This window comes from Seriola dumerili, unplaced genomic scaffold (genome assembly GCF_002260705.1).
Source record: "Seriola dumerili isolate Sdu_G_001 unplaced genomic scaffold, Sdu_1.0 BDQW01000088.1, whole genome shotgun sequence".
In the NCBI taxonomy this organism is placed as follows: domain Eukaryota; kingdom Metazoa; phylum Chordata; class Actinopteri; order Carangiformes; family Carangidae; genus Seriola; species Seriola dumerili.
In genome coordinates this window covers 7,644,076-7,663,284 of record NW_019174343.1, presented here as the reverse complement: position 1 = coordinate 7,663,284, position 19,209 = coordinate 7,644,076, and the positions used below count along the sequence as shown (strand labels likewise).

General features: G+C 39.9%; 3 protein-coding genes across 5 annotated transcripts in view; all 3 read left to right on the top strand.

The window, feature by feature from the left end:
- Positions 1-1,629, top strand: part of ndrg3 (NDRG family member 3) — a 33,772-nt gene extending 32,143 nt beyond the window's left edge. For all 3 annotated transcript variants that reach the window (XM_022745139.1, XM_022745138.1, XM_022745140.1), the window contains one exon: positions 433-1,629. In XM_022745139.1, the coding sequence (XP_022600860.1) occupies positions 433-605 (173 nt within the window). In that variant the 3' untranslated portion in view covers positions 606-1,629. The remainder of the gene's footprint in view (positions 1-432) is intronic.
- Positions 1,630-3,193: 1,564 nt separating this feature from the next.
- On the top strand, positions 3,194-7,028 carry LOC111221432 (src-like-adapter 2). The gene is made up of 8 exons (XM_022744776.1): positions 3,194-3,336; positions 3,938-4,040; positions 4,142-4,241; positions 4,332-4,418; positions 4,863-4,966; positions 5,297-5,449; positions 5,540-5,669; positions 6,442-7,028. Exons 2-8 carry the CDS (start codon positions 3,968-3,970, stop codon positions 6,563-6,565), a joined length of 771 nt encoding a protein of 256 aa, XP_022600497.1. The 5' UTR covers positions 3,194-3,336; positions 3,938-3,967; the 3' UTR covers positions 6,566-7,028.
- Positions 7,029-7,226: 198 nt separating this feature from the next.
- trpc4ap (transient receptor potential cation channel subfamily C member 4 associated protein) lies at positions 7,227-17,897 on the top strand. Its single transcript, XM_022745376.1, has 18 exons — positions 7,227-7,352; positions 9,582-9,710; positions 9,839-9,955; positions 10,077-10,134; positions 10,249-10,304; positions 10,493-10,621; positions 12,187-12,388; positions 12,477-12,662; positions 12,753-12,895; positions 12,996-13,127; positions 13,220-13,278; positions 13,377-13,562; positions 13,756-13,846; positions 13,960-14,100; positions 14,223-14,334; positions 14,547-14,659; positions 14,898-15,104; positions 16,695-17,897. Exons 1-18 carry the CDS (start codon positions 7,227-7,229, stop codon positions 16,830-16,832), a joined length of 2,325 nt encoding a protein of 774 aa, XP_022601097.1. The 3' UTR covers positions 16,833-17,897.
- The last annotated feature ends 1,312 nt before the right edge of the window (positions 17,898-19,209 follow it).

The following is a 19,209-nucleotide window of genomic DNA, read 5'->3' as shown; positions in this document are numbered from 1 at the left end:
CAGAAATTCTCCAGAGAGCACTGTTTCATATTGGTATCCAGCAGCAGTTCAGTGGTTATACACAGGGAGATTGTTTTGCATACTTTGACACGTTCATCTTCCTGCAGGAGTTTAGTTCCTCCTGTTAGCATGGAATCTGTCCTCAGTGTCCTCTGTTCTTGCATGACCTACTCGTGTTGCTTCCCATCAGTTAAGTTGGATTGCAAGTGCTGTATTCTGCTTTTGTACTGCTTTCATTTTTTTCTACAGTGAACACACATGCAATAGTTTTTGTTACACATTTCCTTTATTTGATTAGCCTCCATATGTGAGAATTGTTTGCATGGTAAGCACCTTCGTTGTTGTTGTATCCGACTACCTAAGTGATCCCACACTGCTCTGAGTCTGCGTGCTGTGTGAGTGGAATATTAATGCATGTTTTCTCTGTTCCAGTGCCGTCAGCGGGAATGACTCGTCTGGCTCGCTCGCGCACCACCTCCTCCTCTAGCATCACCTCCATGGACAGCAGTCGCAGTCGCAACAACCTCAACAGCCTGCTGGAGGGCAGCGCCACTGGGGGGCTGGACAACCAGGCCAGACCCCAGACCATGGAGGTCTCCTGCTAAACCCCATCCCACCCCCTGCACCCTCCCATAGTAACTTATGTGCCCTCTCCCTCCTATCTTTCTGTCTCTCTCTATCCCTCTCTCTCTCTCATCCCACTCCTAAGCAATTCAAAGCCAGGAGGATCTGTAATGAACTATGTGATTAGAAAAGCGGATGTAATAAATATATTAACAGATGCATATTATTAAATATTATATTGAATACACCATCAAAGTCACATTCCTACAAGAAACCATAACTACATTCAGATGTGTTGTATATTCAAATGGTCAAACTGTATCTTTGACTCAGCTGTCCAACCTCACCCTCTTGTATTTATTTTTTTTTTCACATTGTATTTGTTTATATGTCTTCACACACACTGTAGAAATCCTCCATGTGTTCAAAGGAACCTATAGATTTTTTTTTTCATTTAATTGCACAGTACAACACTTTTACTATTTGAACTGGTCTTCTCTGTTGTCAAAATGTGGGCTATATTGATTGTGAGTCATTGTATATTTGTTTTTATTCTCAAACACTGCTGCAATACAAATTAGTCACAAATATACGTAGAGGGATCACTATACGTACTGTAGCTGCAGAAATAGGATGGCAGTCTATTTTTAGAATGATTCCAGAAAAAGTGATGTGGAAGTTACATGGAAGAACCATTGCTTACTGTAGCACTCTGTAAGTAAAACTAAATCAAAGCAGTGGTGAGAACTGCATTTAAACATGGAAGAACATTCAGTGTTAAGAACAAGTGTACCAGTGAGTCGACTCTGTCACTTCACAGTCATTCATTCATTCATTTATCTTGGATTCTTTTTGTAACTGAACTCATCGTCTCCTTTTCTCTTTCTGCTTTGTGTTGATGTTTTTGTTCACTCGAACAGATTATTCAGTGATGTTTTAACAACCTTTAACAAGTGGGTTCTGATGTGAAAAGTGTGAGTCCCTTCACTGAGGGGCCCAGTGGTGCTTCTCACTGTCTGCTGATTCAACTCATTTATATTACTACTGAATAAAGCTACAACATGAGAAGGTGTCTGGTGAGTTTGTTTATCAGTAATGCCTTTAATTCTGGCTAATAAGTGCACATAAAAGCAGGTGCAGGGAATTTATTTGAATGAGAAAATGAGAAAGTACTGTACATCTCAGAGAAGCAAGTGCTTGTACTTTTCCTCTTCTATTGGTGGAAAAGTGAGGTGAGTGTGGCGAGTTAGTTTCCAACCACACTTGCTATTTCCTCAAAGTGATAACTGTTGTCACAGATCAGACGGTCTATATTTGGCACAATGAAAGAACAACAATGGTCAGCTGCTACACAAATGAGATGAAGAGACTGATTTAGAATTGAGAAGATGTAAAAAATGTCATGGGGGAAAAACACTAAATGTTAATCTGATTTTCATGTCATGAGGCTTCTATCAACTTCAATACAACTTTCCTCTACTAATAAAGATAAATGAACTCAAAATATTTTACATGAAGAGATGGACACAATCACAGCTTTACTGCTTTACTGTATCAGATTGCAATATATAAGGTTTTGTGTCCAACCCCTGTGCACTAAAAATAGAAAGAATTGATAATAATCTTGTATTTCATTGCAATACAAACAAAACATTTTACCATAAAAGATTTAACATGGAGGTGGATAATACAGATGTAAATCGGAAATTTGCAATATTTGAGAAAGATATGGAAAAATGAATTCTTCATATGTTCTTTCCACCCATGCTTACAGGCCCTTTTCAGTGGTTCAGCACAAATCTGATCCGTTAGTTTCCACCCTAAGCAGAATTGTTTCTGAATTGCTTCTAAAGAAACCAACAGTACGTCTTTTTAAAGATGAGAATCAGAGGAGATAATGACATTGCTGTGGCCGTATCAAAGTCTTATTAGTATATGTGAGCATGAACGTCGCTGCCTGCAACGACAGAAACCAGAAATTGTATAATTCCTGCCGTGCCTGATGTACATAAATTATTTATTTTCCTTGACTTTTTCACACCCAAATGATTTTTGTGTACAAAGCCCCACTGTTGCTTCTCATATTGCTCCACTGCTGCTCTGATAGCTTGACTCTGCAGTGCCAGCATGATGGATGAACTTGTGACTAATGATAAATCAAGCAGGAGTAGGCTGTCAGGAGAGGCTTCATCATGCTTCTGCAGAGTTTTGACTTTTATCTGATTTTAACATCAATGGCAAAACATTAACACGACCGAGAAAGACTGAAAGCAGTGTGCCAGACTGATGGGGAAAATGTGGTCAGAGGCATCATGGTTCTGCTGAAAAATCTATAGGCAGATAAATGTAGCCTTGTCTAGTGTAAGCATTTCTACACAAACATTGTCATTGTGACATAATATCACCACTTCAACCCACCACATTGCGCCACAAGGTACATGTACATGTGTATGTAAATTCGGCTTACGCAGATATACAGTTAATTCCATAAACAAGTGATGCACATTTAACCCTGCATGAAAACAGCCTGCATCAGAGAGAACAGCATGAGCTGTTCTGAGTCAGGATGTCATGGTCTTTAGCGTCACAGGAAGCTGCAGTTGTGTGAAATACATAAAGACACACATACAGGAAGCCTCATCTCCTCAGGCAGATGATCATTTGTCATCAAGACGACTTGTAGTTTACTAGTTGCTCCGAGAAGGATCTAGCCCTTTATTTTTGGAGAATATAATTTCTGTGCAAACATTTTTGATACAGAAACTGAAGGAGGTGAGTATGTTACCTGCTCTGATGAAAATATTTTGCTTAATAACCCTTAATAGCAAAAATAATTTTGCTTGATAATGACTTTTACCTCCATAAGCAATCTTACTGCCTAATTACTTTTATTACATGAAATAAAAACATGAAATATCTTTTGAATCGAAATGATAATAGATAAATGGAGAAATCAGCCTTTGTTTAAAGTGTGTTTTACATTATTCAAAATATCTTATTAACTTGCCTATATGAAAAAGTCGTGTGCATCATGAGAATTAAATCTCATTTTTCCATTATTTTTAATACAGCTTTCACATGTAGTTTGAGTATAGACTTCATTCCTCACAAACAGGTTGCATGGAAATTCACTTGATATCCGTTCCTCTTGTTGTGGTTAGCCGCCTTCCTGCATCATCTAGGTTTTGCTGCCAGGTAACAAATAGTGTGCAGCACTTGTGAGTTGTTTTGCTGATGGCAGTCATAATGAAAGAACTGGGGGAATAATCAAATAATGAATAAGTGACGATGAGGGCCTTTGAAGACATAACATTTTCTTCCATTGGTCCCTATTTCACCTTTTTTGTGTCTCTCTTTTTTTCTATCACAATAGCCATTTCAAGTCTGCAAGAAGCCAAAGAACATGGGAACCTGCCCCATCAGATGTCAATCAAACCTAGCAATCCTTGAAAATCCACCTGAACATGCATCAACAGGTAGGTTCAATCCTCAAGACACAAAATAAAAATAAGAAAAATGTAAAAAAAACAAAAACAAATTTGGTTTATAATATTCATCTGCTTCTTTTCCTCTGCAGCCACAATGGAAAGCATTATTGTATCCCTCTATAACTACCCATCCTTTGGTCACAGAGAAGTGACCATGCACATTGGGGAAAGGCTCACCATCGTATCAGAGTATGTGATGCAGCTCCTAATGTTTCACCTTCACCCTTGTTTTCACCTAGACAGACACAATTACTCATGATTGACTATTTTTCCCAATAGCGATGGGGATTTTCTGATGGTGAGATCCACAACCACAGGACATGAGAGCTACATTCCCACCAGCTACACCGCCAAGGTGACACACAGGTAAGTTACAGTCACGAAGACACATGTTAAGATCTCTGTCACAGTACTCTGTGTGTGTGTGTGTGTGTGTGTGTGTGTGTGTGTGTGTGTGTGTGTGTGTGTGTGTGTGTGTGTGTGTGTGTGTGTGTTTGTGTTTGAAACCAGAAGAGTTATGCATGTGTGAATAGAATGGCGGGGGGTTCCCTGACAGGTGGGAGTAGTTTCTGTCCCTGTGAACTTTACCTCAGTGGAGACATATGTTGGAACAAGACATCTGTTCTCTTCAGTGACATGACATCAGCCTCTGCCTCCTGCAGTTTCAGTCCTCCTCCAGTGGGGAATGTACTCTGAAATTGTTACAGTGGATTTTCCAAAACTAAAAACAACATGAAAATATTTTTTTGTCACATTGTCTTATTGTCCCATACGTCTAAATGTCTCCTGTGTCCTCTTCTCTCTGTTCAGGTGGCTTTTCACAGGCATCAGCAGGTACAAAGCAGTGGAGCTGCTCATGCAGCCCAATAACCAGAGTGGATCCTTCTTGATCCGAGAGTCAGAGACAAACAGAGGTTAGAATAGAGGTTTCTTTCTGTATTTCTTTCTGTATTTCTTTCTTTTCTCTCTTTCTTTCTTTCTTTCTTTCTTTCTTTCTTTAATACAAAAATGAAATGAGCCTTAAACTATTATGTGGAGTGGGTGTTAATGGAGCTACATAATTTTCATGGTTTCTAAAGCACTTTCCACTTCTTCAAGAATTTTCTTGTGAGAGTGACAGGTCATTTTAATTAGGTTTATTTATGGAGATGGTTTAATTTGCCTTAGAAAAATGACTTGCGTGGGTTAATGACTAAATGCCATTAAGTTTAAATGCTGCATCTGTGTGCTGTTTCTGTCTTTAGATTGTTACTCGCTGTCTGTCCTGAGGAAAAATAACTCCTTGTACCAAGACTGTGTGAAGCACTACCGCATCTCTCACCTCCAAAATGGCTGGGTCTACATATCTCCAGGAATCACCTTCCCCTCCCTGCATCACCTGGTGGAACACTATTCAGGTTTGTACTGAGGATATAAAGCTGTTTTCTCACCTTTACCCTCAAACCCTATAAGAGTTAGTTATATTAAAATGTTTCCTCCTTTTCCAGAGTTTGCAGATGGATTGTCCGGTCGGCTGACAACGCCTTGCTTCATCGACGGTTTAGATAATGCAAGAGAGGCCAGGCCTGTGCCCACAGCCATCAGGAGGCCTACTATCAACTGGAAGGACATAAGCAGGTGTGGCAGACTCTCTCTAGCCTTGCTACTACTAATGGCTGCCACAAGATGTCACTCTGTTACTTGGTGTAGAGTAGCCTACTGCATGAGCCCCTCATGGCGTCATGGTTAAAATAATTAATAAATCCTATCTTAGTGAAGCTTACCATTTTCAGTTTTTGTTGACACTGTGTCACAAAGATGTTGATTCAACTCTACAATAATTTGTTTCAGTGTTGAGTAAACTGATTGTGAAGGGTGTGTACACAACACCAACAGATATGCCAACAGATTAGACTGTAGTTGCACTGGGTATCTGCCAAGTTTGAGAATCTGTAGCTGTGTGAGTAGCAAGCAGCGAACCTACCTCAGATAAATAAAGTTTGAAAAATGTAGCCTACAATAGATGGTAGTTATTTAAAGGCCTTGTGAAATGAAAAATATTTTTTTCCCCCAGTTTTAACACTGTGTCCCCATGTTAATTGTTCATTTATCTCATCATATGCCAAATATATATGTCAAAAAAAAACTATTTGAGTATTTTTACATCAAAATCCATGTATTTTCTCTTCCTGTAAAACGGTTTCATACATTTGATGACTCATCCTGCACTAAATGGCATTCACTAATTGTCAGAGCAAATTCTGTCCATGTTTACACAGCAGTTAAAACAGAAATGTCACCAATCTTTGGGACTTTGTGGGAACAGTGAAATTGAGGCACTTTTTTTTTTTTTTTTTTTTTTTTAAATCACCAACACTATAATCACCTTATTCATTCTGTCTCCTCTCAGGTCGGTGATCTTCAGGAGGAAGAGAACAGAGTCGGACAACTCTCTGGTGAGCGAGGGGCTGAGGGAAGCCATCAGCTCTTACCTGCAAATGACAGAGGGCAACGATCACAGCTGGGACACTTGAGGAAAGACAGTGGATCAGTGTGAAAGAATGAAGTCAGACGGATGGAGAGCAGTCAAATACTGACCTGACTCATCTGCATTTTGGGCAAGCCAATTGAAGAGGTCGTCTGTACGCCCAAATGTAGTCTTCCTACACTGCCCTGTAGTGGCAGGAGAAATGAGACACTACAATGCTTGGGGTTGTGACATACTGTATGTCAGCAAGAGACTGTTTTCTGTGTTCAAAGTGACACACAGTGGATATGTGAGCTGAAAATTAAAAGACAGTGAGACATTTGTTCTCATTTGTTTTCAAACATTGAATGTATTCATTTACAACCTAATTTGTACATGCTGTTTGAATGTAATGTTGTATGTTAATATTACTGTAATATGATTGTTATCATTGGTATGTTATTGGAATCCAATAAAATACGTCAGATATGTGATGAATGAGCAACACATAAAACCACCTAAAAACGAGAGAATCTGTCCCGTATTTTTATGGTATTACGATGTATTTTATCATTATAAACCATTTATATCAAATGTAAATATGATTGAAGCCATTGGATTCTTGCAGAGTGTGCTTTTCTGCCAGCAGGTGCCGCTTAATTACGTCCAATAATTCATCAAAGCTTTCCACTTCCTGCCCGAACAGTTCAGTTCAGGAAGAAGAAATAATGGCGACGCTTCTGGGGTCCGAGTCCCCTTGTACTGGAGGAAAACGAAGAAATTGCAACAATAATATTGTCACAAAGTTCACGGCCAGTAAGATTACTGGCCAGGGTTTCAGTCGAGGGACACAGGTAAGAGAAACGATGCATGTTACGCCAATAAACACATCCGAAAGTTGATCGAGTGAGGCCAGGGACTTGCGCTTGGAATCTAGCCTGAAAACGAAGACGTTGTCCTGGAGACTTGACTGGACATGTAGTCTATCTTGTCAGCTTTGGCTTTACAGCTAGCTACGACACGACAGGGTGTTTTTTAAAAGGTAAACCTTAAACTTTGACATCATTGAGTTCTGTAAAACAGCATTTGCTCAGTGACAAGCAAAATAACGTTAGCACTACAAGTGTATGAAGCAAGCTCCGCTTCAAATGGGTCTTTGTTGTTAGCTCCACGTTAGCTTAGCATTATAGGCCAGGTGAAATACGACATAAATACACGTTGAACTGAAAGTTTGACGGGATAATGTTGTTTATATCGGGCATTGGAGTTCCAGTGTCACTGGAGAGCCCATAGTTTAATTTTGGAAGGGCTTAAATCACCCAGTGTTAATCAACGGCAGTAACGTTTGCTAATGTTAGCAAATAGGGTAACGTCAGCTAGCTAGCTAAGCCAGCTGAACAGCTCAGGTGATTACGTAACGACACACTAACCACAATAACTATCGTTTCCATAAATGGATACGCCACAACAGCTGTTTGGACAAGGGAATGTTAGCGGGTTTATTTTTATTTTCACACAAACAAACATTTACGTGACATATGTACCTTTGGAAAACATATTGGTCCGGTTAGTTTTGATTATAACGCTAGTTTACGTCAGCTGTTATGTTTTTTTCCTAGTCCTTATGCATGTTGACGTCGCTCCTGTGCATTTGACTCATTTATTCACCGTGTATCTCCTCCACTTTCTTTGCTACACACCCACCATTAAACCGCTGAATTGCAAAGCCAATAAAACAATTTATTCCAGTGCCCCTGCATTATTTCTGCGTGTCAGTGTCTTGCCTTTTACCTTCCTTGCTGACTTGCAGTTTTCGAGGTAGCGTAAGGTAGTGCCTCTCATTGGTGACACAAACAGAAAGCGTCTATTATATGACAATATCCTCTTATAATGTCCTGTTGAATGCGACCACTTTTCCCAGGTTGATCAGAGACTGTTGGGCCAGCTACCATAATATACTGTACACTGGTATCATGTCGGTGCTATTAACAAATCACATCACATTAATGATGGTTTTTCGATGTCAGTGAAGGCATTCAGGAGTGTAGGTCGTCAAGTGTCATCAGTGGGCCAAAAGCTGTAACAGAGAACACAAACATTCCTAGGTTATTTTTTCTGTCCTGTTTGCATCAAAGTGTGAGAGGAAGCCACTGTGGACCCAAAGTTTCTACAGATTATCTTTTAATGTTAAATACAGCTGAATATAACAAACTTGCCCCATGCGGGCAATTTGTAGCACCTAGGAGCTGCATTGACTGTCAGTATTATAATTTTCAAATTTAAAATGATTGACAGTTGTTTTTGGCCTCTGATGCGTGAATTACGGAATCAGCATTTATTATTCACCATTTAGAATGAATAGAAGCTATGGAGCATCTGAGTGAGCTTCTTGTGAATGCCACATTTTTCAAAATGTTTCTTCCTTGCAGAAAGATAAAATTATCTCAGCATTTTTACATTGAAAATGTTTGGGTTACGCATTATCATGGAATTTTCCATGAGCGTTTCTCTAAATTCATACAGTTGTCACAGCCTTGTATTTTAAAAGGGTTTCAACAGTAAGACAGAAAATGTGTGTGTGCATTCATTACTTGCAGAGGCAATAAATCTATTTGGTAAATATAGAAAACACCCTCTTTTGTGACCTTTCCAGAAACCTCAATTCAGAATGCCCCACAAGATTTTATTCCTAATGAGGGAAAAAATTCAACACAGCACACCTATGATTAGAACACTCTGCTGATGTCCAGTAAACTGTAGGGTCAACTTTAAGATTCTGCTGCACTTTATGGCCTTGATACACAATACATGTGCACTCACTGACTATTAGCCAGACTAGGACTCTCAAGTCACATGGTTTTAGGTATAACAAGGATATAATAAAACTCTGCTGAAACTGCTTTTAGTTTCTGTTCTCTTTAACTTAAATAAAGCTTAAATTGATCTCAGGATTGCATCCTGACATCCACTGGTACAAGCAAAAATAGACCTTTAAAACCTTGCTGAAGCCTTATTACAAATAAACATGCATTTTCACTGTGTATATCACACTGTTTAAGTTTGCCTCTAATTATATGTCATAGCTCCCGGGAGGCCTGCTCCAGGAGAGAGATAAACGGGCCAAGTGGAATGGCATCCCTACTCTGCTGCAGAAGCTCTACGAGAGCAGCCATCCCAACAGTGACCTCTCCCATGCCCACAACTTTCTTAAGGTAGTCTCACAGCATTAGTCCATCCAACAATGATGCTGTGGAATTACTGCTTTTCGTCACTTGATGGTGAATGTTTCACTTTGGAGCCTGGGTGACGTAAATTACATGTGAACAATGGTTTTTGTCAGGTATTATCATCCCATCTCTCCATGGAGGCCATGTCTTTTGTCACAGAGGACAGGAAGACCGCTCAGGAATCCACCTTCCCCAACACATACACCTTTGACCTCTTTGGTGGAGTCGATGTAAGTTTGACTCAGAGACACTGAAGTTTGTTCCCTTTGGAGAACCAGTTGTAATGTATAGAACAACTCATACTGAGACATAAAAAACATATTAAATGTTAATTTTACTGTTCTCCTGAAGCTGCTTGTGGAGATCTTGATGAGACCTACACTAACTATGCAGAAGAAAAAACCCAAAAGTAAGTAGGCTGACATTTCATCTGTGCACATGTCTGCTTTTATTTTGAAGTTAGTATGTTTTTACATGAAGATAATTGAACTGAATTTAGACGCCTGTGTTTCTGTTACAACAGTGAATGATGACTTGGTTAAGGACTGCCTTAGTGTTCTCTACAACTGTTGTATATGTGTAAGTATCCCATTACATTTTGTTACGTACCAGAGAAATGTCAGAGGTGCATCATACCTTGCTTCAACTTAGCACATGTATAAAGCTAGAAGTATTTTCTCTGCAGTTGGTTTGTGCAGTTATATTGTCTCAGAACAGGGCAGTTTTTACAGATAGGAATGGGCAAATGTTCTTCTTTCAATTCATAGACGGAGGGGGTCACGAAGAGCCTGGCAGCGAGGGATGACTTTGTTCTGTTTCTCTTCACCCTGATGACAAACAAGAAGACCTTCCTACAGACTGCTACTCTAATTGAAGATATTCTTGGAGTCAAAAAGGTCAGAGTTATACTTGGATCAAATCTTCAGCATCAGCATTAATCATTGTTTATTACCCTTCTTAACTCAAGAGTTAAAGGGTCTGTGAAGTCATTTTATTCAGTGAGATTTGGCAAAAACCATCAATTTTTTGTGCCACTGTTTCTGAAAAATCAGTCTAATTAATATTTAATCTTAATTAATTTTTCTGTGGAAATAATAGCCTTTTAATCTTTGTGCTGAAGATAAATGTATATGTTGTCTGATGGCTCTTGTCCATGTGCAGACACCTCTAATGCCAGAACATTATGCCCAGCAGAACTGCTAACACCCTAATGGCACAACAGTGCCTTAATTTCAGACTCATGCTGTGCTCCACTTTAAATTCTCCTAATATCATTCAACAATTTAAAATTTGTCTCTCTGTCTCTGATTACCTTTCTTTTGTTTCAGCGCTACAATTTACTAGACGGCTGCGCAAATCTTCTTTTGCTTTCTTTTTATTTTTTATTTTTTAAGCCAGACGCAATTATTCCTGATTTTGGTCATGTTATAAAATCTTCTAAATGTTTCTACCAACAAGGTTTCTCTGGTGCCTACATGTAGACTCTTACGACCCTCTAATTATAGCTTGTGCTTCTCCTCAAAAATTACAATTACTTAATCATCCATTGGTAACTTAATTATTTATACATCAGAGTCTCAGGGTCATTGCAAAAAATTAGGCGACTTTGCAAAGATGATCAGGAGCAGTTCAGTGAGGGAAGTTTTTCCGCTTAGTAATTATGGCAGATACAGTAAATTAATATTTTGTGATTTAGCAAAGGTATTGCCAGTGCTAACCACCTCCTCACTTTATATAATGATGTGAGAGAATGTCACTAGGAATGTTTAAGGTGTATAATGCACACTGCCTGACTGATAAGGTGCTATGCACAACATGTCTGTATCATTTGCAATAGTTTTACGACAGTTGACATTTTAAACCTCTGCAACGCCATGGCAGAAGTATCATGCTGCTTTAAGGCCTCTTACTTTTGTTATAAGGAATGTAGCAACATAGAAGGGCATTGCAATCATGTATCATTGTATCATGTAATCATTGTATTCATCATGAGCTTGCATAGAAAAGTTAGTGGTTACAATAATATCTAGCAACTTGCAAAGACATCTATTGTTTTCAAAACTGTTTTTGCAGCAATGGAGAATTTAGTGTATGAAAAAACACACATCCTCCTTTGTGACTGTTTTTAAATAGCCTGTTCAAGCATTACAATCTATTTGCTTTCCTTGTGTGGATTAAAGGTCCTAGAGAAGCTGACGTATGCACAGGCATAACTTACAGGGATAATTTACTGGACCTAAAGAAGTAATCTTCAGACAGTGCTTTTGCCTGTGGCAATATATTGAAGTTACTTTTTGATAGATCCATAAACTGATTTACTTAGATATGGTAAAAACTACTACATTTTTAGCAGGTAACAAATTCAGGGTTAATCTCACAACTTGTTAAGTGTGACAATGTTGTATTTCTGATTCCAGTCTACTTTCAGATTGGTAACAGTTCATGTATTTGCATTTTTAAGGAGATGATCCAGTTAGAAGGCATCCCCAACCTGTCAGGCCTGGTCCAAAGCTTTGACCAACAACAGCTGGCCAACTTCTGCCGCATCCTGTCAGTCACCATCTCAGAACCTGATGTAGGGAACGATGACAAGCACACCCTGCTCGCCAAAAATGCCCAGCAGAAACGCAATGCTAGTCCCTCACGGGCAGAGGTCAACCAGGGTAAGTTGTCTTTGAAGAACAGAGCTCACACAGACTATGTAACATATGGATCAGTAAATTGTGAACTGTCAAATGTTCTTCTTTGCAGTAACCCTGCTGAACATCCCTGGGTTCATTGAACGGCTGTGTAAGCTGGCCACTAGAAAGGTGTCTGAGGCCACAGGAGCGAACTTCCTGCAGGAGCTGGAGGACTGGTACACATGGCTGGACAATGCTCTGGTGCTGGATGCCCTTATGCAGATGGCTACTGAGGACGCTGAACAAAGCAGTACAGGTGAGACCACAGCCACTTGGGCTGCTTTTTATTCAGCTTACTTAAATCTTACGAACTTTGTCTGAGATAACTTTTTTCCCTGACTTTCAGAGTCATCAGATGAGAGTTCCTTGGCCACCAGCCCGCTGAGACATCGACTACCCCAGTCCATGAAGATCGTCCATGAGATCATGTATAAAGTGGAAGTGCTCTATGTGCTATGTGTCCTTCTCATGGGTCGACAGAGGAACCAGGTACTTAACGACACATCTCCTCCATTTGAGGTTTAAGTGGGAGTGTTGGCTCTAAGCAGAGTGTAGTTCTTTGACTACTGTATTGTGTCTCTGCACACAGGTGCACAAGATGCTGGCTGAGTTTCGTCTCATCCCAGGGCTCAATAACCTTTTTGACAAGCTGATCTGGAGGAAATACACTGCTTCAAATCATGTGGTGCACGGCCAGAATGAGAACTGCGACTGTAGTCCAGTATGAACTTTTAACATCACACTATTTGGAAATTGGCTCTGGGTAATTAAATTTAACATAGACATTAACTTTTCTTTATTGTCATCATACAGGAAATTTCCTTCAAAATCCAGTTTTTGCGGCTACTCCAGAGTTTCAGTGATCACCATGAGTAAGTGACCCTTAATTGAGTCGCCTTGGATCTAACTTCTCGTTTTACGTTTTACATTAGCAGAGTTTGTTTTTTAAAATATGTTTCCTGTCTTTCAGGAACAAGTACCTCCTGCTGAATAGCCAGGAGCTGAATGAACTGAGTGCCATATCCATGAAGGCTAACATCCCTGAGGTGGAAGCTCTAGTCAACACAGACAGAAGCCTAGTGTGTGATGGGAAGAAAGGCCTCCTCACACGCCTCCTCGCTGTCATGAAGAGGGAGCCTCCAGACTCTTCCTTCAGGTCAGCATTGTGCATGTCAAAGATCAAGAGGGAGATGAAGATGTTGATATTTTAAGTGTCAACCTATTTGGAGAAAGTCGAACACCCCTATCATGGAGCAAAAGACTGCTTCTTTTGAAAAAAGATTTCCCAAGATTTGTCTGTGTAGTTCTGCTTTTTGTAGTTTTGCTGACTCTTTCTGTTGTGTATGTAGATTCTGGCAGGCGAGGGCAGTGGAAAGTTTTCTCAGAGGAGCCACCTCCTATGCAGACCAAATGTTCCTCCTGAAGAGGGGATTACTAGAGGTATGTACAACCACAGATTGCTTTTCTCATTCCATAGTCCATATCACACAGATCTCTCCTTGATTTTTGACTTCTCTTGATTCACTTCACTGTCTGCTTCCATCCCTCGACAGCACATCCTGTTCTGTATCATAGATAGTGGCTGTACCTCCCGAGATGTCCTACAGAGCTACTTTGATCTTCTGGGAGAGCTCATGAAGTTCAACATTGATGCCTTCAAAAGATTCAACAAATATGTCAACACTCCAGAGAAGGTATAATTGTACACCTTTATATGCCCTATAAAAAGGTTTTGTATATGCTTACATTCTTTTCTCAATTTGTGTGTTGCATGAACAAGACTGTCTAATGATATATCTTGGTGTCTCCTCTGTAGTTTCAGACCTTCCTGACGCAGATCAACAGTTCTTTGGTGGACTCTAACATGCTGGTGCGCTGCATTGTCCTGTCATTGGACCGCTTTGAGAGCCAGACTGAAGATGTCAAAGGTAAACCAGAATGGCAAGTTACACATGTAGACCAGTGATACAATATTCTGACCAACCCCACCTAAGTTGACAGATAATGTTAGGCTATGTCCATACTAACATGGATACATCTGAAAACACAGTTGTTGCTTAACAAGTCATTTAAAGTGGAAGTGCTATTCCTGCAAGGGTTAAAACATTGATTTCAGTGTTTTGTCCCCCCCCCCCTCCAGTGGTGGAGGTACTGTCTGAGTGCTGCCTGCTGTCCTACATGGCCAGAGTTGAGAACAGGCTTTCCTTCCTCTTTCGACTGATCACGATCATCAACGTACAGACTCTCACACAGGTCTTGTTTAATTTTCACTTTGTCACACGAGTACAGAGAAACTCAAATCATTGAAGAATAAGAAATTCTGTCTCAAAAATTTAACCAGATGAATGAAAGACACTTTTAGTCTAAACTTAAATTAATGTCAGCTACAAATAACATTTGTTTAATTTGTATCTGTTAGGGTTGTGGTCCAAAACACTTTCTAACTCATTCTTGTTCCTTTTTGTATCCACCCCATCCTTTTTCCCTGCAGGAGAATGTGAGCTGTTTAAACACCAGTTTGGTGATCTTGATGCTGGCCAGAAGAAAGGCTAAACTGCCCTTCTACCTCAACGCCCTACGGGAGAAGGAGTATGCTGAGAAGTACCCGGGCTGCCTGCTCAACAACTTCCACAACCTACTGCGCTTCTGGCAGCGCCACTACCTCAACAAGGACAAAGATAGCACCTGTCTGGAGAATGTGAGTAGCTCTCGCTCTTTCCTGCATACACTTGAAATTTAAGAAAATATCTTCATCTCACCAAAGTCTACATCAGCTGCATCACACAAGCAGCAACTGAGAGTCTCCTCTCATTCTCTACTGTTAAGGTTCAGTGTTTTGAAATCATGGATATGCATGCTGGGAAAAACAAAGACCTAAAGTGTTTAGTTTACAGTGCTGTGTCACAGTGACATTTGTGTGACTAGGCTGTAAAACCAGTTTGTTTAACAACTTTAGACAGCAACACTGGTTAAAATGTTCCAAAAAATTCCAAGAGACAGGTGATTTAAAAAATGCTATGTTGTGTTCAGTATTGGTAAGAGTTGTCTTGCAGATTTGGAAAAGTGTTAACTGTTGTAAGTTGAGTGAGAACTCTTTCAACAAATCACGAAGTACCTCTTTTTCCACTGAAGGAAACTGATTGGTGGAAAAAAAAAACGTTTAGTTTCGCTTTTCAGTGTTCATCATCTGCTGTTCTTGTTGATGCAAATCAATGAGCAACCACAACTGATGCCATGTCTATGCAGTGACAAAGTGGCTGTACACAGAAAACCATAGAATAGGTCTTGAAAGTCAAATTCTGTATACATGTAAATGATCTCAAAAACATAAGTAGTGACTGATATTGTGAATATATGTTTAATGAATAAGATTTAGTGTACTTTTCTCCAGCCCCCTTGAACTGAACATTTACTACACATAGTATCTCAGTCAACTTAAACAAACACTTTTTATACTGTTAGAGGCTTTGTGCTAATGCAGTATTTGTCTTGCTCTGATAAATGCACTGTACACCACCTGCCAGGTACCAAACAGCAAACAGACAAAGTTAGAGGCTAGCAAGTGAACACAGTGGAGCATTTAGCAGGTAAAGAGCCAGATGTTTCTCTCAGGGGGTTGGTAGGACCAAAATGTGGGTTTAAAGGTGAGTTAATATTGGCCTTAACATTCACCAGCTGACCACAAGCATGAGTCCTAATGAATTCAATGTTGCTGCATATCTACAGGATGTGTAAATAGTCAGCTGATGTCTAACTTGTTATCCTTAACAACTTTTATAAGGTGGTTTGAATGCTGTGTTTTTGCTTGTTCCGCTGCCCCCAAGTGGCCAAAAATGTCAGTCATGGCTGCTTCAACACCAACAAAGTTTCATAATGTTTCAAGTGTATATATACAACCTTAAACTATTATTATTGTTTGTAGTGGCAATTTACATTGCTGTAAATGTTGTCACATGTAAACACAAGGTTGATCACTGTGATTTAATCTCAATTACAGTTATTTGTTAATGGTGAAATCCTCCACTTAATACATATGTAGCATCAGATCCAGTAGATATCAGGCATACAGCTAAGCAAAGCTGATTTTTCTGAGCATGTAAACTGTCCTTTACACAAGATGACTAGGTTGACAACGAATTGATGCCACCAACCATTTCATACATGCATACAGCTTCATACCATTGCATGCAAGCTTCTAGCTCACCAGATATTGTGGTTAACTAGCTAATTAAGTGACTGTCATTAATGAGTTTTATTGTTCTAATTCCTCTCTGGTTTCTCTCCTCAGAGCTCCTGTATCCCCTTCAGCTACTGGAAGGAGACGGTGTCAGTGCTGCTGGGCTCAGACAGGACTTCTCTGTGTGCCATAGCGAGCTACATTGATGAGCCCTTCATGGATCTGGACAGAGACCTGCTGGAAGATTGACCTCCAGCATGTGCACTCACTGCGCTGGGGGTGGGACAGGGCAGAGGGTCACAGGGAGCATGGACACCTAAAGCTGGTGACAACTCTACTTATCTGAGCCATCCAGGTGCTTTGTGACTGCGTTTCTGGATGTAAAGACTCACCTGTTTGCTGTCTGTACCTACGCATGGAGGCTGTCATCACAGATGTAAGGGGACATAATTTGCCCGGCGTTCGTCCTCTCACTGAGTTACTGCTCTTCTTCAAAGGAAACCTGTTTGCCCATCCCAGATCACCAACATCGTATAACAGACAATTAAAAGACTTGAGGAATGACACCTGCATTGGTTGTTTGCTTTAGGTGAAATTCAGATAGAGCCTTTTATATAACCTATACAAAATTCTATGAAAAAAATATGTATGATTCAACAAATTATATGTTAGAAAAAAAATTCTTTTCACATGGACTTGGTTTGGAAATGGCCACAGATTAAACTGTCACCCAGATGTGCAGGTCAGTGGCGCGTCACAGGGCTGCCAGGAGGGAGCGGCCTCAACCTCCCACTACCTACACACTCTCTGTTGACTCCATGCCACTCCACTTCCTGACCAGTGGAGGAAACTGGTAAAATTGGAGTTTTTGCAGGGGTCTTCTCAATGAACAGCATTTTCATTTAACCTGTCTGTGGGTCTATTTTATTAGGTGGCTTGTTGTTGATTGGTGCTTTCTGGCTCTACTTGGAACATTTAGGTAGCTTGTGGGCCGGCTGACATGTTTCACAAATCACACGGGGCTCCTCTCACCTAAAACCATCCACTCTGTTGTGGCTTCAGAAGCTTCACCCAGGGACTCGTCTCTTTTCCAGGTTATTTTTGCTGATTTATTTTTGTGTTGTTGAAAACAATGGCTTTTAGCTCTGGATAAACTGTAGAATAAAACATTGCACAGATGAAATTGTTTTTATTGTTTATTATATCTTAACACATTTGTTAATTAAAAAAAACCTTCATTTTGTAACAGAATTTGTATCCGTGCTGTGAGAGATGCTTTGGGAAGAGAATAAACTATGCAGGTGCTAGTGTTAAGATACCACTTTAATTGTTCCAGTCCACACAAAGTTTGTTTTATGTGAATTAGCCTTCAGCCCATCACCGTCATCATTGGATTTAAAGTCTACCACTTTCTCTGGTATTTCTCAAAATCTCAGACTACAATCTGAGAATGACAATCTTTCCATGTGATGGCTCTTTTTGCTCGGTGCCACCACTCTATCTTTAGTTTGGATTGAGAAGAAGCAGAGAGCACGGCTGTGTTGATGTGTCCATGGCCTGAATGTGCAGCTGTTTAGTGGAAATGGAAGATGCGGAGCTGAACAGATATTTGGTGTCCCAAATTAAAACAGGCCGAACCCGTGATAAGTACAAATGAATGAGCTACCTCATATTCTATCCGGATACCGTACAGATCAAATCACTTAAAATGACAAGTGTACAGTTTTACTCCCAACATGTCATGAGTCGTACTACATGTTCATGTGAATGTATATGGGCATTTATACAGTTGGCCCCTGATGCCATGAGTTACTAGTGCTATGCCGCCTTGGGATGCAAACACACGTCCTTTTAACACGTTTGAAGCCTTTTATTTGCTTTGAAGCTAATTAACCAGAAATGTTTCCTTGTTTTCTAGCTTTCATTCAGCATGTCTTAAAAATCTCTTGATGGGTGTGCACATACTTTGAATTAGTTCATCTTTTGTGCTTTGCAGTGAAGTTAATGCAATTGCACTTCGCAAGTGCTTCTCTCTTACACATTCACTTTCTTGCTGGATGCCCAAGATAAATGCTAATGTCTAACATGATGTGATTTGACACAGGGTACTTCTGCAGTGGTGTTGCGTTGTTAGTACTGATCATGTATTATCATGGATCTTAATCCCACTTATCACTTCAGTCATCCACCACAGACGTCAATGAAGCTATTGCTATAAAAACATGAATGTTGTCAGCAACTACATAAACAATCCCTGACTTCTGTAGCTTTGTGATCTGAATTTCTGAGACTGATCCCTCTGTATGATGCACAGGAGAGTTGGTTCTCAGCAGTTGTGTATGTGGTGTTTTGCTCCTAGAAGGCCTTAGATTTCATTCAATCATTAGTTTGTATAGAAAACGGTGAAATCTTATCCTCTTGGCCAAGAACATGCTGCATAGTGTTTAATACAACACACAATTTGACTTTTACTTTAGGTCCCTGATATTTTGACTTTGTTAACTGTAGATTTATGTAATGTTTGGCATGATGAGAATATTATTAGACACATGTTGCAGCCATTTCTGAACTCACTCAAAACTCGGACCATGTGGTGCTTTTTTGATCAAATATGATTGTATCTCAC